Raw genomic sequence first — 18,831 nt, forward strand, 5'->3', positions numbered from 1 at the left:
ATACAACAAAACCAGCATATATATATATAAAAGCAAACTTAGATATCCCAGATTCTAATTTTAACCATATTTGGCTCAACTCCATATGGGATTATTTTTGCCTATATATTTTCCAAATAATATTTAGCCTCATACATGTATTTTAGTCACCTGATGCCGTGCTCGGCTGTGGTCCAAAAGTTGCCGTGACTGAAGCTTCTGCTGTTGGAGTTGCTGCAAGGCAAAATGGAGCTGATAGCTGCCGAGGCTTGGCGGAGTCTTGGGATGCACTGGTTGGCTTCCTATCAATTTACTATGTATGCTGTTCTCTGTATCCCCTTCCCAGGCGAAACTCTCAGAATGTAGCGTCCTGTAATGAAAAGAGTTTCACTTAAATTCACTTAAAATTAATGACGGTGTAATGTCTGAAAATGAGGAAACAGTATCCCGATTTATCTTTTTTTTTTCTTGCTGACCTGAAAGTTACAAAAATGTTGCCAGTCCTATAACAAAAAACATAGCCTTCACCATAGCCTTCTAATCAAAGAAAAAAAATATTATATGCATTATACCATGAAACCTCTTGGGTAAGAAGATTTTTGTGCTTACCATGTATTCCTGTTTTTTTAGGGATGTAAGAAATAACTCATTACTTTGGAAACACAGCCTCTCTCTTTTTTTTTTTTAAACAAAGTTTTATTGGTTTTTTTAGTATTTTGCAAAGGAAAAAGGTAGGGGAAAGGTTACAAATTTTGGCAACTGCAGTGTGCGGTAGGTGCGCCCCCCCCCCTCCATACTCATAGTATACATTTGCACATAATTCATTATTAAGTAGTAACATAATAACATATAGTCAGCATATAAATTCAGTTAATGATTTCGATCAGTTTATGTCAGGTGGATTTTCTTACTCATTTTTGTGATCTGAGCTTTCTCGGTGTCGCCCCATCTCCCCCTGTTGGCAGTGCTCCGGCCCCTCCCGTGTCTTGTGTATCTGGTGGAGGATCATCAGGTTTTTCTAGGAGTAGTTTGTTTTTTTCCATAAAGGCCTGTGCCTCTATGGATGTATTAATTCTAACTCTTGTCTCCTCCCAGAATATTAGCATACCTTCAGGCATCAACCATCTAAACCACACCCCCTTCTGGTATAATTTATTTGCTAATTGCGAATAACTTTTTTTTTTCTCTTACTTTCTTGGGGTTCTGTTTCAGAATGGTTATCTCCTTATCTTTATATGTCAGGGCTTGCCCCCTTTGTGCGCTCAGAATTTCATCTCTTGTGCTTTTTCTGAGGAATTTAATGTGTACCTCCCTGGGAACATTGTGGGAAACACAGCCTCTCTTTGAGTCAGGAGGCCGTGTCTACTGCAGCTTTGTTTGTAGCTTATCTGGGGATCATTACCAAGGAAGTTTAATTTTTGAATTGTTAGCAGCTGAATGTATTGTAGGACTTGACAGTATATCAAATTATGATACACACCCAAATCCTGCTCTTCAATACCTGAAAAAAGTTCAGAAACGTATGAATAAGTGTCAGTGGAGATTCTCAATCATTCAGGTCATGGTTGTCCCAAAGGTGCTTTTCCAAAAGGCAACTAGAATTTCTTGGTTTTTTTCTTTGAAAACGTTTCACTTTTCATCCATGAGAACTTATTATGAATAAGTAATAACATTAACTACCACAATTTATATGGTGGAAGAACATATATAAATGTATTGTATTCTAGGAGGTCCCAAGAACAAGAAAACTGTTCAGATTCCTGGATTCTAAATTTACTCAGCCATGCTTTCATATTCCATATTCCTGCCAGATGTTCTACCCTAGCTGATCCCTGTTTGTCTGCTGTGGCTCAGAATATACAGGCCTATTATTGTAGAATTCATTATATTATCCCTGACCTTGTAATACAGTTTTGCTGAGGAAGTATTTCTGCAGACAAATACACATTGATTCTTCTAGAATGTCTGAAATAGGCATTTTTTAAAATAATTCAAACCAATTGATGCTTCCTTTGTTTGCTTTAGCTCCATGTGCTTAAAGTATTCTTGAACATGCCTGTCCAATAGTTTGGATCACTTCAAGGATAACCTAGAGTGACCTTCATGGCAACTGTTTCTCTTCCAACCATTATATTAATTTGGGGATTTATTATTCAACTTGTGAGGCTACTTACATAGTAGAAGGACATACTGTACCTGTATTAAATCAGTATGGTCAAGATATGATGTCCGACATGCTAAAAACGTTAACCTAATCGGCTTCCCCCAAAAGAATATGTTTCACAGTTGAAAAAGACATGGAATATGACAGTGTTTCATGTAAAATATCCTAAAGAGCCATTTTTTGTTTGGAAATTACTGAGTTTTTCCCCAAATACTGCATATGAAAAATCCACAAATATTCTCCTAAATCAAATGGGGTTGTGCACCCTCTTGGCTCTTGATCGTGGCTCTAGAACAAATCAAGAGGTTGTCCAGGCATAGAAAAAAAGTTTATCCTCAAGCAATGAATGCGATCAGAATTTTGATGAACATCCCAAAGCTCAAGCTCAGTCCAAGGAAAAATCTATGTGAATCAGCTAAACTCTCTGTGGAAAGAAGAGGTACTGTAAATGAATACCGAGAGTCCAAAGGGTGATGGCTGGTCTTGTGATTTGAATAGCTGATGTTTTGAACTGGAAGTGCTTCTTTCTGAAAATCTTTTTATAAACCTATTTTAAAAATATCCAATTATGCACAAATCTAAATCACCTGTTTCTTGGACAAAATAGAACTTATATCCCAAAGTTCCCCAAAATGTAAAAGTTGAGTAAATTGGAATACGTTGTTATATCAAGTTGTGTGTGCTTGTTTGTGTTTTCTTAAGTAACAGTATTGTGCCAGCCATGACCCTGGCACTAGTGTGGAACATATTTTTCATTAGTGTTGCAAAATAAATTACAGTACATTCTCATTCTCATTCTCATTCTCTCTCTCTCTCTCTCTCTCTCTCTCTCTCTCTCTCTCTCTCTCATACACACACACACACACACACACACACACACACACACACACACCAAACGCACACCATGCAAAGGTCCAAGCTGAAGATTATAGATGTCCGAATGAGATTCAAAAATATTTTTAATATTTAGATGTGGATCACATGGATATACTAGAATGCAAAGTAAGTAGAAAAGAGAACACCAGGATAGAACAAAAAAGTGTGTATGGTTATGAGGCCTCAGAAAGCTAAACTTGAATTTGTCTTATTCATTATACTAGGATTAACATTTTTTCAGAAAAAAGAAGTTTTTCAAATACGCAAAAGTCTTTTCTAAAGACAAAACCACTACAACCTTGCTCTCTGGAGAGGGAGTCCAGCTGTGAAATACAATGCTATACGTCAGTGGAAGTTTCACTGTATTGCTTTGAAGTCTGACTTCATGAGCCTTGCAGTGGTATTGCATTCTTCCAGAGCAAGCACATTTGTTCAGTGCAAGACAGGTGGTAGATTGACAGATCTCACATATGAAGCTGATCATAGATCCAGTAGTTCCTGGAATGCAATCCAATTTTAAAATTTGTGATTCCTTCTATTGCCTGTGTACAGTTGTCTTTTTTTTTTTTTTTTTTGCTGTTATACGTTTTATTTTTGCTTTTAAAAAATATTTTCAGAGTAGATTTTTGTTTAAAGTTAACATTAAGACTTCTAATACTAATATTAATATCGACATGATCCTCCAATTGGGCCCTGTCTATCAAAACACAGATCGCATAGGAAAAATTTGTTCACCATAATGTCTTCCCCTCCCTCCTCTTGAGAGAAAGTTGTCCAGCATACAAAAAGAATTGTGGCTCTGCATAGGTAGTCCTCAACCTACAACAATTCATTTAGTGACTATTCAAAGTTACAGTGGCACTGGAAAAAGTGACACAACCATTTTTCATACTTAAGACCTTTGTAGCATCCCCATGTGATCAAAATTCAGATGCTTGGCAACTGGTTCATACTTATGACTTAAGGTTATGTGATCACCTTTTGAGAAGCAAAATCAATGGGGAAGCCAGATTCATTTAACCACCATGTTACTAACTTATCAATTGCAGTGATTCATTTAACAACTGTGGCCAGAAAGTTAATAAAATAGTGCAAAACTCACTTAACAAATGTCTCATTTAACAACAGGAACCTTGGGCTCAATTGTGGTCGCAGGTTGAGACGATCTATACTTGCAGTGACACAGAAATTGAAACTGTGAGTCATGTATTGCTGTGTTCCCTTTTATATAGAAAACGATGTGATAGGGATATTTCCCAGTACTGGCAGGCTGGAAGCCAATTACTGTACTCTTATTGCTAGTTGACCAATGTCAGGAATTTCACACAATGTAGCCCATTTTTTGTGTCAGAGCCATGATTAAATGTAAACAACCCCTTCAAGTGAGATGATACTGAGCCTTAACTGGGGTTCCATAACTCAGTATATTTTTTTCTTTTTCTCTCTCTTTCCTCCTCCTACTTTTATCTCGTTTCCATTTAAATATGCACATATGTTTTAGTTTGATATTTCTTTGTTAATGATAATTTCCATTTGTCAATTACAAAAGAGCACATTGCTTGGATTTGCACAAATACTACACAAATATATTGCAAAATCCTAGGTTCTTGGGAAGAACTCAGTGCAGATGAAGGCCAATAGCAGCTAAAGAACTAGCAGCTGTTGATTTTACATAGTGTGTGTGTGTGTGTGTGTGTGTGTGTGTGTGTATGTATGTATTTGTGTTACAACCCCTGGTATGCCCTTTATTTATTTATCAGCACAAATGCAACATACATACATACACACACACACACACACACACACATATGTTATATGGCCACTCTACTCCCAGAGACTGGGAGATTTACAATTGTTCAACATTTAAAAAACAGACAGTACCTAAGACATAAAAACAGCACAAGACAAGGGACAACGATGGCAAAGAGGAACAGAAAATAAAAAGGGTAGGCATCAATTATCCTCTCCAAAAGCCAGGCAAAGAGCCAAGTCTTTAAGGCCCTTCAAAATCCCAGTAAGGTGGAAGCCGTTCAAATTGGTTGAACCATAACTGTTTTTATTCCCAACAAACTCTAGCATGGCTTCAGCAAGTTTTAGTCTTAACATAACTTAACCTAGGTTTACATCTTCATGGTGTTTTATAAATTCTAGCATTACTTATGGCTATCGATTCCTAAGAGTGTATAGCATTTAGTTTTATTGTAAAATTAATTGTAATTTTATAGGATTCTTTTGTGTTTTAATTCCTGTACTTTGTAATTTTTCCTTAATAATATTATCTTTGCATCATTTTATTCTATCAATATGACTTATTGTATTTATTTCTATTTTAGAGTAATTGTTATGTTATTAGTACTATGCTGGTCTATGACCCAAAATAAATTGTCTGTTTTCCTCAGGTCTTTACATCTTCAGTCGAGAGCCTAGGACAGGGGTCACCAATCCCCAGACCGACACTGGGCTGTGGAATGCCAGCAATTGGGCCGAGCAAACAAGCATAGCCCCATCCACGGGATGCAGGCAGCATGCAAAACCACGACCCTTCTGGTCTGCGGAAAAACCTTTCTCCATGGAACCGGTTTCTGGTGTTCAAAAGGTTGAGGGCCGCTGGCCTAGAAGAAAGAATATCTGCTACTATACCAGATATTCTTAATTAATTGGGCAAATATTGTATACTACTTCCTTTTCCTTTTACTTTCCTTGCTCTAAATCAGTATCCTTAAACCACATGTGAAGGAACTTATGATCCTTCAGTGCTGTTAATTTCTTAGCTAGGGCTGGTGGGAACGGCAAGTTATCCTTATCTGGAAGTCCATAAATTTCCTGTGTCTATCTTAAACTCTAGAAGAAGGTATCTTTTTAGTTGTTTCTATGAATGCCTCAGTCTATGTCTAATAAGTCTGAGAACTTCCTAGGAAAACAAAAAAATCTCATAATTTGATTTCTGAACTCAAACATGTAGGAGAAAATCTGGCAGAACTTTCTTCCTCACTCAGAATCAATTCTGGATAGCATTTAAAACTTCACTTTTTTTAAAGAAATCATTGGATTTCATCAAGATGTGAAATCTCCTCATCATTATAGATAAAAGATGTATATTGCTAAGATCACATTGTAGAAAACAACAAACAGTGAGTGAAAAAACTATTCCCCTCTCTAAAGCTTGAGTAGGAGCCATGGAGTGATAATTATAGAAAAATAAATAAATAAAGGAATATATTTCTTACCACACGCTGTAAGGGGAAAAAAAATATGTTATTGTAAACTATAAGTCCTACAATAATATCAGGGACAAGCCTATAACAGGCACTAGTTACAAAGCTGCACTGAATATTGTAATGAACAATTGCATCCACTGTGACAGAATTTCCACTAACTTCTGTTTATGCACTTGAAGATCATATAACATTTTCTTGGGTAAAGCCAACCCCTACTCCAGCCCAAATACTGGGGTGTGATTTCAAGCTACTGGAAAAATGATAACCAAATAAAATCCCAATGGGATAGAGTCTTTGTCCCTGAAAGCAGGCCATCCACTTAAAGACGTGAATTTTGCTTAAGTTACAAAAAGAAAGCCAAAGTTTGCCCAACTATTTTGTGGGATACCCGAAGTTCAGCTTGTCAAGATGTTATATAACATGAAACAATATCCCACAGCTATGAATGTACTGAAAGTTTGTAGTTTTCTTAGTGCATAGCATGAAAATTACCAAAGATCTTTACTAAAGAAGGGAGATTTGCAAAAACTATTCTCTTCAGTTTTGACAACATACTTTTGACATATGGGCTATGAAGAGGCTGACGGCAAAAAAACAAACCATAGATGACTAACTTTTGGAAAAACAGAAAAACATTTAAAACTCTTTGTATACACACACACACACACACACACACACACACACACTCATACAATGTACATCATAAATCTTCAACATTAATTTATTTCCTTCAGGGTAGCCAGTATAGATCTAATACAATGCAAGATAACGAAAACCAAGAAATAGCATTTTTGTTCTACTACAAAAGGATCTTGGACAATTTGCTCCTTTCTACCAGGACAAACTGGAGGGAACAAGGAATACTATAGCCACAACAAAAAAGCTATTAAAGAGCCTAATTCATAGGCAAAACTTGAAAAAAATCTTTGACACCATGTGCAAACAAATCAAGCTAAGTATAACGTTTCTATATGTATCCCATAAGTTTAAAGGATGAGACAATATTACCACAAGACTCTCTAACTACCAGAAAGATATATTTCATAAATTTTCTGATCATGCATTTTTAGTATATTTGAATGCCAGCAAAATCAAAAAGTAACTCCTAGCAGTTTGTATCATTAAAAGATACACAGAATAAGAGACTAACCTCTAAAATAACAAGAAAAAAAATACTATAATGCAATAAGCACAATGACCTTTCATTCTCTAGTTCTGTTCTCCAGAACTAAGGTTGAGTAGCCTCCACAAGGCCAACAATGTGGCCAACCTAACAACTCTAGCCTCAGCTGGCATTTCATTGGACTCAAATCTCTTCTTATGTAGGAAATCTGCATAAGAAGACAGTGAATATCTCTATGAGGAGCAACAGGTGGGATTGATATTTTGATTGATTCCTCCAATAGAGAGGCCATTTTGTCTTCTCACATTAAACTGGAAAAGCAAATGCAATGCCTTTAATGTTAAAGCAAAACACGGCTGATTCTAGATCAAAGGGTAGCACCATAGACTGTAAATGGCAACCTCTGTTAAGGAAGCTGAAATGATACTTTTGCCTAGATTTTAGAAAGAAGTGGAGGCGTGCCCTGAATAAATTTGCTGGATGCTACATAATCTACTTTCTGTATGGAAATAATGATGGATTTTACCATTTACATTCTGAAACAATTCTTGCAAAGTGGTTTAATAAGCTATTCTAGATCCAGGATTGCTTTTATGTCACTGTGTTTCTTGGGATCAGATTATAGAAATTTGTTGAAAACGTGGAACTGGCATAAGTCTTTGAAATTTTAAGTACTGGATTGCACACATGCAGATTTCACACTTTGTTTGATCTCTGCTTGTATCTTGGCTTACCCCAAAAAACATCCTGTGTGGGATTTTCCATATGAAGAACTGATTCTGGAACAACTTTTCAAAGTATAATCTGTTCCAGAAGAGGTAGGAATAAGGATTCTTGCTGAGAATGCCTTAGCTCTACTAGCCCTAGTAAGGAAATGAGGTTGATATGATAGCCATCTCCTTCCTTCCTTCCTTCCTTCCTTCCTTCCTTCCTTCCTTCCTTCCTTCCTTCCTTCCTTCCTCCTTTCCTTTCTTTTCCGCTATGATACCATATGGAGGAAACAGGGAATAAAGGTAGAAATATGTGGGAGATCAGAGTTCATATCATCCCAGTTTTATTACAAACAGAAAAAGCTAGACCAAAGACACACTTTTTCTTACAGAAGACAAACTGCTGAAACATGTTTAGCTTTAACACTTGTTCCAAAAAGAATTATCACCAAAACAAATGCTCTAGGAGTGTAGGAAGAACAATCTTGTAACAGACGCCTCCATCAAAAATTTAGCCTGAAGACCCAGAACAGAATACTGGCACGTATGTAGTGTTAAATATGTGATTGCAACACTGGTTCAATGGCTTGAAATAAGGAAGTGAAACATTACAAAGGAAGCCTAAAGGCAATCTGATCAAATGATTTCAGCATTCATTTCCACAGTACATGTGAATCTGAGGAATCTGAGGTAAAGCTGTTAATCTCAGGCAGTATACTTTGGAAAGAGAAAAGGCAGCTGAAGCTCAGGATCAGAAGAACTAAGAGGTTCAGGAGAGTTTTGTAGGGGAAGGAATGAGCTGACTTCAGACTTTGTCTAAAGGATGTATAACAAGTTAACAGAGACAACTTTCCAAGTGTATGCTAATTACATCTGCTGCAAACAGCCTGGTCAGCTTCAGCACAGCCTGATTTAGAACAAGCAGCTGATTGGTGGTTGAATCGGCCTCCCGGAATACCGCTGATTAGCTGTTCCAGGCTGTGGGGATTGCCACTGCCCATCGCCACCACCTATCACCACCTCCATGTGCTTCATTTTTGGCTTCTGCATGACCCATATTTCGCCTCCATGCGTATTGTTTTCAGTCATTCCAGGCGGCAGGGATTGCTGCCACCGCCTATTGCATCGATTAGCACTGCCTGGAATGGGCCAAAAATGGGACACGTGGAGGCCGAAAATGGGGCACAAGGAGATGGCGATAGGCGTTGGCAATGGGCAGCGGCAATGCCCATGGCCTGGAACAGCTGATCGGTGGTATTCTGGGAGGCCGATCCAACTGCCAATCAGCTGCTCGTACTAAATCAGGCTGAACTGAAGCTGACCAGGCTGTTTGCTGCAAGGAGGCAAATTGCTGGGAGGCAGAGGCTGAAGGGTGGGGGCCAGCGGGTGGGCGGGGCTTCAGCAACATTCTCTCTATAAGACACAGAGACATTTAAACCCACTTGGGAGAGGGGAGTGCATCTTATAGCCCCAAAAATATGGTACCTATGATGAAGCACATTTCATTTCTCTATAATTTTTGCGTCCACTTATGAATTTTATTTTAAAAACTCCACGATGAAAATTCACTCCAGCTTTTGAACAAAGTAATGTTTTTCAGAATAGTACCTCAGTTTCGCACATAAACGTCCATTGGATCAAGAATTTGCTTATTAAACTATTTGTTCATTAAATCCAAACTGTATTATAAATGATATTATTTATGTCAGTTAATTGTGCAAATTATGAAAACTGAAACTGATGCAATAACATGGATTTAATGGACATTTTGATTTAACAGATTGTTCCATCCCAAAATTGTTCATTAAATTGGACTATTAAATTCAGGTACCATTAAAAGTGTTGTTTATACATTTACATACAGTACTTGTATAGAAAGTGGGAAGCACTTTAAACAACTGTCTGAGCCTTCCAAAAGATGTGGCTGTGTTAAAGCTTCGAAGAGAAGTCCTTTGAGACTTCTGAAGAGAAGTCTGTGAAACATCTCTTCTGTGTAATTTGCCCAGATTTCAGATACAGTACTAGGATTTTTATAATATAAGCATTTTTACGTAAAATATTGCTTCATAAAATTCAGACATATATATGAAAATCATAAGAATGTTCCACTTCATATAAAAGCGAACCAGTCATTTTTCATTAAAATGCACAAAGACTAATTTTCTCTCATACAAACTATCTACTTGCTTTTCACCAGGATTTCAATGGTAACTTAATGCTTCCAGAGGTAATCCATATTCCACATTCTAATTTCAGATCTACTTCTCTTGCAATCTTTAAAGTCTATCTTACATTAAAAATGCACGGAGGAAGTGGTGTGATGGTTCAGTGGTTAAAGACACTGAGCTTGTCAGTTGGAGAGCTGATAGCCTGGTTCAAGACCTGAGCAATGGGGTGAGCTCCTGTTACTTGCCCCAACACTTGCCCACCTAGCAGTTCAAAAACATGCAGATGCAAGTAGATTAATAAGTACCACTTCGATGGGAAGGTAACGGTGTTCCATGGGCCTTTGGTATATAACTATGCTGGCCACATGACTACAGAAACTGTCTTCAGACAATGCTGGTTCTCTCAGCCAAGAAATGAAGATGAGCCTGGTGCCCTTCAGTTGGACACAACTCACAGGGAAACCTTTACCTTTACCTTAGAAATTATGGAAGCCAGACTAAGGAGAAGGTGAGTTGAAATCATTTTCCATCTTGCCTCAAAACACAGGTGCTGCAGACAGGAAGCCTAAGGCATCAATCATATATTCAGTCTTTCCCAGAAAGCATATCTGGCATCAGGCCAGCCCCAGAATTTTCAGAACTCTGAAACATAGTAAGAAGCCTGCATTTTCTCCACTAAGGCCAGCTCCCAGCTGTTCAGTAAGACAGACCTCCTTTCTTTCAAGAGATTTCAGGGTTCAGTTTACAAAATCCATTCTGTATTGAGGCCAAAGAATCAAAACACTAGGCTAGAAAATCTAAGATGGACAACAGGGAAAAGTGGGACACATTGTTAAGCAAAACAAAAACAAAAAAATCCCACGAAGTGTTAAGCACTTATCAAATAGATTTAGGATGAGTCATACAAGTGATACTTCACAGGAAAAAAACTGAGAAGACTTGTCCCAAAACAAATTTAAATAACGTAAAAGTGTGTAAAATACTTTATGCTCTTGGCTAATTATTTTCTTCCCTTCCCCCTTGCACAAATACTGGCATGCGGAGTGAAGAATGCAGCATTGGAGGACTTGGTTCAGAGAGACTATGCGGGGCTGAGGGAAAAATACCTGGCAGCTGCTAAAACGAAACTTCAAAGAATCCGCTCACTTTGAAATCCCATCAGGCAGGACCTGCCTCTCCTCCCTGTTAACTTTCTAAAAGCCTCTGGGAATTAACCACTTCAGTGTGCTTAGCAGTTTTCAGGCTTTTCCAAGCAGGTAACAGTGAGAAACTGAAGGATAACAGGAACACGAGACATCTCTATTTTTCCCTTAGCAAGAAACAATGTACAAGAACCAATCGGGCATACGGTTGCAGCTTATAGTAAGGCGATAAAGCCCAGGAATTAAAAGATCTGCCAATAAAGCTAATATCTTGATGCACGTTTTCCATTTGCATCTTTCTGGATTTACCATATCAGGCCTTTTCCTCTTATGGCCTGTTCACAGTACTCTTGGTAGCCAAAATAACTTGCCAAGACAACTCTGATCTTGCAATTTCCTGTACTGCCTCAGTAGAATTCAGTGAGTGATATGATGAAGCTCCATCAACATGTTGATTCAAATCCATCTCAGCTAAGAAATTGCTGAATGGCTTTTTGTAAAGTACCAAACACCCCGTCTCATTTTCCATCTTTATAGGAGGCAAACTGTCAGGGGTCAACAAGCAACATGTCAACTAAAACAACAACCCAGGCTTTAGGTCAAATACTGAGGAGCCAGGAAGGTTCTTTGGGAGGTGAGGGGCAGGGAGACAAAACTAGAGGTAGATCCACAAAGTATTTCAATAAGGCATCAATCATGAATGGCTTTTCAGTATCTACCTCTTATTTTTCTTCTTCAGGAATCCCCCCCCCCCCCACTACCACAATATTTCCCTTACAAGTGAGAAGGAATTCCTCATTAATACTAATCACCATGTTAGGAAGTACCAGCCTTCTCTACGAGCATCACAGAGAAGAGATGGTTTAACTAAGTTCAAGCAAGAATGGCTCCCTTACATACAATATATCACACAGAAAGGCAAATTTAGCTGTCAGGAATGTACCTTATTTCTCAGAATATAAGTCGCACCTCCCCCCCCCACTAAAAGTGGGCGAAAATTTAGGTGCATCTTACAGACTGAATACAAAAGTTTTTGGTCTCCCAAACCCTCTGCACATTGTGTTTTCGCCCTCCTTGGCCTCCAGAAGCACTCTGCAGTGCTCTGCACGGCCTCCGTTTTTGCCAAAAACAGGCTCGTTTTTGGGCTCCCACGCCCTATGTGTGTCACGTTTTCACCCTCCCAGGCCCCCAGAAGCACTCTGCAGGCAAAAATGGTGAAAACAGGCTGTGCGGATCACTGCAGAGTGCTTCTGAGGGCAAAAAGGCGACGCCTTGGAGTTATTTTTTTTCTTGTTTTCCTACTGTAAATTTAGGTGCTCACATCATCAGGTGACATATGGGGACTTTTTTCCCCTTCGCTAAACCAGGCATGGGTGTGGCCAGCCCATGATGCATCTGGCCTACGGGCCAGGAGTTTGACAGCCCCGATCTAAACCATGGCCCATGGTTGCAGATGCAAATGCAGATTCAAATGAAAGAAAAAGGGAGGGTGTAATCCATATTTTCTTTTCTCGCTGTGATTTTTATTTTTTAATTTAAATCTGTTTTATTTGCATTCCAATATTTTCTTTTTTAACACTATATGTACTTCAATACTTTAATAACACATTTTTTAAAGAGAGAGTGAGAGTGTAAATCTTTCTTTTCTTTGTCAGTTCTGCAGCTACCTTGTTTATGTTTCCTGATTATTCTTCTGAGGAAGGATTCTGCTCAATATTTAGTAATAATCCAACCATAATTTATCTATATTGGCCTATAAACAAGGCTTCAAATTTAATGTTATTAAATGTTGCAAAGGTCATGTCACAAAAGTAGGTTTCACCACTAGAGATATTGGACAGACCCCAAAAAATGCACATTTCAGGGTTTTTCTAATCTAAAGTAAAAAACATCCCTGAAGGCAGAAAGGCAGAATATAATTTCAAATAATAGTCCCAAAGGATAAAGGTGTGAAAGCAAACTGTAATGTTGTGCAAATATAAAAGATTAATAAAATCTAGGTATATATAATGGTTGTACATTAAAAAAATGGAAGTTAAGAACTTCAGCATATGCTATAGACCAGTGATGGCTAATCTTTTTGTTGTTGAGTGCCAAAAATGTGAGCGCAAGCAAGGGCAATAGCACACGTGAATGCCGGCACCAATAATGAAAAGTGCCCTTCCACATGCACATACAATTCCCCCCACACTCCCCACGTGTGTTGCACTGCCGGTGTGCTGCTCACTGCCAAGCTGAACTTGGTATTTCCTCTGAAAAAAGCCTGCGGAGTCTGGGGAGGGCAAAAAATGGGCCTACCGGGCCTACCAGAAGTTTGGTAACGGACCGTTTTGCCCTCCCGCGGCCTCCCGGAATCCCTCCGGAAACAGTCCGTTTCGCTGGAAATGGCAAAAATGGCCATTTCCATTTTTCTAGTCCACATGTGCACTGGAGTTGACATAGGACAACGGCTTGCGTGCCCGCGTGCCATAGGTTCACCATCACGGCTATAGACAGACAGACCAACAGATAATTTATATATTGTATACAGGGGCAGAGTATTTCTCATTTAGATGACTATAAACATGATTAATATTTACTACATAAACAATTTCTTTTCTTCTATTCAATCATGTCTGATTCTCAGAGACTGCCTTGACAAGTCCCTGCAGTTTTTTTCTGGCAAGGTTTTTCAGAAGTAGTTGGTCATTACCTCCTCCTAGGGCTGAAGAAAGCAAATGGCCTAAGATCAACCAGTTGGCATTTGTGCCTAAGGCAGGACTAGAACTCATTTTTCTGGTTTCTAGCCTGAAGCTTCATCACTGCACCAAACTGGGTCTCTGAACAAATATTTTAATAGCATGTAAACTTTTGAATTTTTCTGATTTTAAAGATTATAAAAACTAGCAAAACAAATAGTAACATTATAAAACTACATTATATCAAGAGACTGAAAATGAGTGCCCAAGATCATATTCCCACAGGAACTTTAAAAGGAGGTAGTTGTGACATCTGCCATTGTTCAGGTATAACAAAAGACGGGTGAGATTGGATCTAGTGGACTGAGCTGGTGGGAATAAAGCAAATCAAAGTGGTTGGGGTTTTTTTTAAGGTTGGACTCCTGTCACCAAAAATTTACAAATTACAAATAGTTTTTTCCAGAAATCTATTAGACATAGAGGCAACAAGTGAACTGAGGTTGGGGAAAATATTTGGATTACAAAATAATGTCCCCTGGTTTGCAGCATCCAGTACATTATAAGTGCTTGCAAATAAGATGTACATTGACCAGATGCAAGGATCGGACTTTTGAGAATGAAATGTGGCAATTTAGGGCAGAATTGGTTGTTGGAGCATTATACAAAGTAGTTGACAGCACTAACGTGGTATCAACATACAGATAACTGTAATGTAATAAGATTTAGTAGCTTTTGTTTTAAAGGAAGATACTGTTAATACATTCTAATATGAAACCTTTAATAAGGTTTAAACTTTTATAAGTCCTGGTGACCACATGGTCCAAAAACAAAGGTCTTACTGTGAAAAGATGAATGATATGTCTTTGAAAGCAATACAGAGAAATATATTCACTAAACTGTGGAGTGAGCATATTTTATTACAGGTTTTTTGGCAAACATCCATGGTCATTTTATCCAAAGTTCTTTGTTTATTTGACTAAAGTAATACCTTCATTTATAACTGAGGATAACGAATGGAAAAACCACAACCTACAGTTTACTACAGAGCAGCTTAACGCTCTCTTCAGATAGCATAATTTTTTAAATGCTACTTGCATCAACAATGCCAAATCTAAACACATAATATTGAATAATATAGCAGAAGAGTCTGCGTACAAGGAAAAAGTTGCAAGTAGGGGCATGCTCTAAGCAGATAGCTTCAAAAATTAACTGCTTTTTCCTAGAATTTTCAGGATCTGTAATGCTTCAATAGATATAAAGCTAGTGTTTAACAGAATTCTCTTTTTAGAATAGATTTGCTCATAGTCCATATAGGAGAAGTAACAGGTACTCAGCCAAGTATCTTGGCTGCCATGTTGCCAAGAGATCAGGACACAGTTCTAGCCTGTAGCTTCCTATTCCCCTTACAAATGCAGAGCCAGGACAGGACAGAGACCACAGTGCTTCCTAAGCTTTGATACTGCAGGCTCTTTGTATGGCTACAGCTTATATGCCTCTCTTCTTCTTTTCCCTGTGGAAAACAACAGAATTGCAATTTCGCAAAATTAATCAAAAACATGGGCATTTTCAAATAACCAGGGTTTTTTTTTCTTCCTTAATTCAGCACTCTTTAAATATCAGGAAATATATTGGTTTCCCATATTCTCTTCTACCTGGAATGTAACTCCGGATCAAGTTATTATATGCTGTATAAACAGGAACACTTAAATCATCATTATTATTTTTTAAATCTTTTCTCCACTCCCCCCAAATAAATTTTTGGTTTCTGCTGGAACTCTGTGGATGTTTGCCTATAAGCTGAAGAATAAACAACTGCACCACCAATATAGTCCAATATATTCTAAGTTCACAAGTTACAAATTAAAATGTTCCTTCACCATATTCAATTAAATGTATAAACATATTGGCCAAGTACGTTTCAAATATCAAACCCAGCTCAAGGTATACATTATATCAATAGTCTATAGCCATGATGGCGAACCTATGATACACGTGCCACAGGTGGTATGCAGAGCCCTTTGTGAGCACGCCAGCCGTTGCCCCAGCCTAGCTCCTCCGTGCATGGGTGCACGCCCCCCGGCAATGCATGCGGTCGCACGCATGGGGAGCAGGGCGCATACATGGGGGGCACTGGCATTGCATTTTGGAGCCCCGTGCAGCACTCCTGCACCCCATTTTGACTTCCATGTTGGTGCAGGAGGCCTTTCAAGCCCAAAATAGGGCACCAATCTGGAAGCCAAAAACTGGGTATTGGGGCACGATGCAAGCCCCCCCCACATGCCCCATTTTGGGCCTGAAAGCCTCCTGCACCAACCTGGAAGCCAAAAATGGGTGTGACGGGCACGGGGCATGTGGGGGTGAGCGTGGGGGGGTCACATGTGCATGCAGGGGGCGCATGCATGGGGTGGTGCATGCGCATTGCATTATGGGTGCAGGCATGTGGGCGCTTTCAACACGCAACAACAAAAAGGTTAGCCATCACTGGTCTATAGTTTTGAAACACACAAAGTCTCTCTTTGGGAATATATGAGAATAAAATATAAGAATTCTATTTAGATCAATGAAATAAACAAGGTTATGCTTGTCTTAAAAAATTTTTGGGGAGAGGGAAATCTCATGGACGGTTTATTTATTAATTTATTACAGTTAATCACATTGTATTGAAATTATATATTAGCATGGAATATATTTATTTCATTCATTTTATTTGGAGCATAATGTCCTTTAACCATAATCTCAACAAAAGTTTAACAGCCTCATTATATCTTTGCTGTGGAAGAAAATAGTTCTTACAATATACTCACATTCTCGTATGAATCTCAAATTGCACATTTAAAAAATTCATCTAGTTAGTTCCGGCCTTAGAAAATGTTTGCTCTAGAAGTACCATATTTGATAGTGTAACTTTATTCTAATATGGCAATGTAGCTTTCATTTATCAATAAGTTGTCAGTTCCTGGCCTTGTGCAAGGAATACATAGGAAGGTTTAAAACAGATTGTGAGATAGCACCGATGTGTGCATACATACAGGAAAAAGCCAGGCATCTGAACCATGCCCTGACAGTTCAACTCAGAAGGAAGGGTTGGGCTGGAAAACATAAAACTATAAATTCCAGCCAAATTGTCTGAGGCACTCCTTTCCAAATCACTTGAATAAACAGCCAAAGCTTCTGACCAACCATTTTATTATTCATCTCTGGAAGACAACCATTTTGGACTTCAGTACAACAAGCACTAAGCAATTAACTTTCTCAAATTTCTATACAGCATAATTATATAGTTTAGTTGGGTCTAATCAAGACTTGGGAATAAATATCCAGAACTTTAACTCTGCTAAGGATTTAATGGCTACATTAAATCCATTTTGATACAAATCTCAAGACTGAGTTTGGTCCTTTAAAATACATGCATAAATACATTTGTAAGGATGGGAAAGTGAGGGTTGATAATGATTGGTCAAGAAGAAATCAAGAGGTAAAAGCATTTATTATTTTGCTCTTAGCTGTTACACATATGTGTGTGTGCGCGCGTGCGCACACACAAACATATTTGCTCTATGAACAAAACCATGCATGTATGGAGAAAAACTTTTGGAAGTGGAAGTTATTTAGAGTAGGTAAACTGCTTTGGTGAAACGGATTAAGGCATCAAATTAGTAATGACTTCATTTGACTACTGACTATAATTTTTTTTAAAATATAGGAAGATTGAGTGATCAGCCAGACATTCTTTGGCATAGCATAGAGTTTGGTACTTATCCAAAACATTTTTACACTGCAGAGTAATGAATATGTATAAGGAATATTAACAGAATGAACCAGTCTCCACAAACACATATTAGTAGGCTTCATAGTTTCTTAAGAATATAATGTCATGCAAAGTAGCAATTGAAACCTAGGATAGATTATATGTCTACGGATATAATGAAGACACTGGTGTACAAAAACTTCACCGATTAAAAAAGCAATAATGTTTCGTGTTTTCTGACTTCATTTAGAAGTTGGCTGAGCAAATGTTTGTAACGTGACTTTCTGCAAGTATCTGCTTCCTTTCATCTTTTCTGCATCCCTTCACACCAATGTCATCTGCTCTAAGGCCTTCCGTGCCAACAAGGTGTTAAGAAACAAATCAACTACAAATCAACAACTACTGAATTAGTAGATACAAGGGTAACATTTTAATTATATGAAGCAACTGCCAATCTAGAAGAGTCAAGGAATAATGAGTTCTCTTTTCCTCCCATTTCTTTTCATGATTTTTGGAGCAAGTGATCAATAAATCCATTTTTGAAGATGTTGGTATCTGCAAAACACCCAACAAAACCAACAAAAAGCGGATAAATTCTTGAAAATCTTTATCTTCCTTGCAAACACAGAGAAATTATGATATAGTAGTGACTACAACACTGACAATTTCTGTTCTACCATAGAACAAACTAAAAAAAATAATTTTAATTTATTCAATGTAGGTACTGCCTGACTCCAAACTGCTTCTAGCCATGTACAATAAAACCAATAGACTAAAAACAGATTAAAATAATTATGAAAAATCAATAAACCTTTCCCCTCCATTTTCACTCACCTGGCTGTTTGGGGTCATATTGTTCTGATACTGTAAGGCAAAGGAAAGCTGAAGTAAAATCATAAGCACCATTGCAGTCATTTGATTTTCCACTTAGTGACTGCTTTATTTAATCACCTAGTTCAGGGGTCCTTAAACTTTTTAAACAGGGGGCCAATTCATGGTCCCTCAGACTGTTGGGGGGCTGGACC

The 18,831-nt window shown here is 38.1% G+C and overlaps 1 protein-coding gene across 15 annotated transcripts in view; it reads right to left on the reverse strand.

Annotated features, from left to right (window-relative positions):
• TTLL5 (tubulin tyrosine ligase like 5) overlaps positions 1-18,831 on the reverse strand; it is a 167,700-nt gene that overhangs the window by 42,137 nt on the left and 106,732 nt on the right. For 14 of the 15 annotated variants that reach the window (XM_081947794.1, XM_081947787.1, XM_081947780.1 and 11 more), the window contains one exon: positions 151-349. In XM_081947794.1, the coding sequence (XP_081803920.1) occupies positions 151-349 (199 nt within the window). Of the gene's footprint in view, positions 1-150; positions 350-18,287; positions 18,362-18,640; positions 18,671-18,831 lie in introns of those variants that run through there. The other variant, XM_081947781.1, reaches the window with a different exon arrangement.

This window comes from Natrix helvetica, assembly GCF_964273705.1.
Source record: "Natrix helvetica genome assembly, chromosome: 1".
NCBI lineage: Eukaryota > Metazoa > Chordata > Lepidosauria > Squamata > Natricidae > Natrix > Natrix helvetica.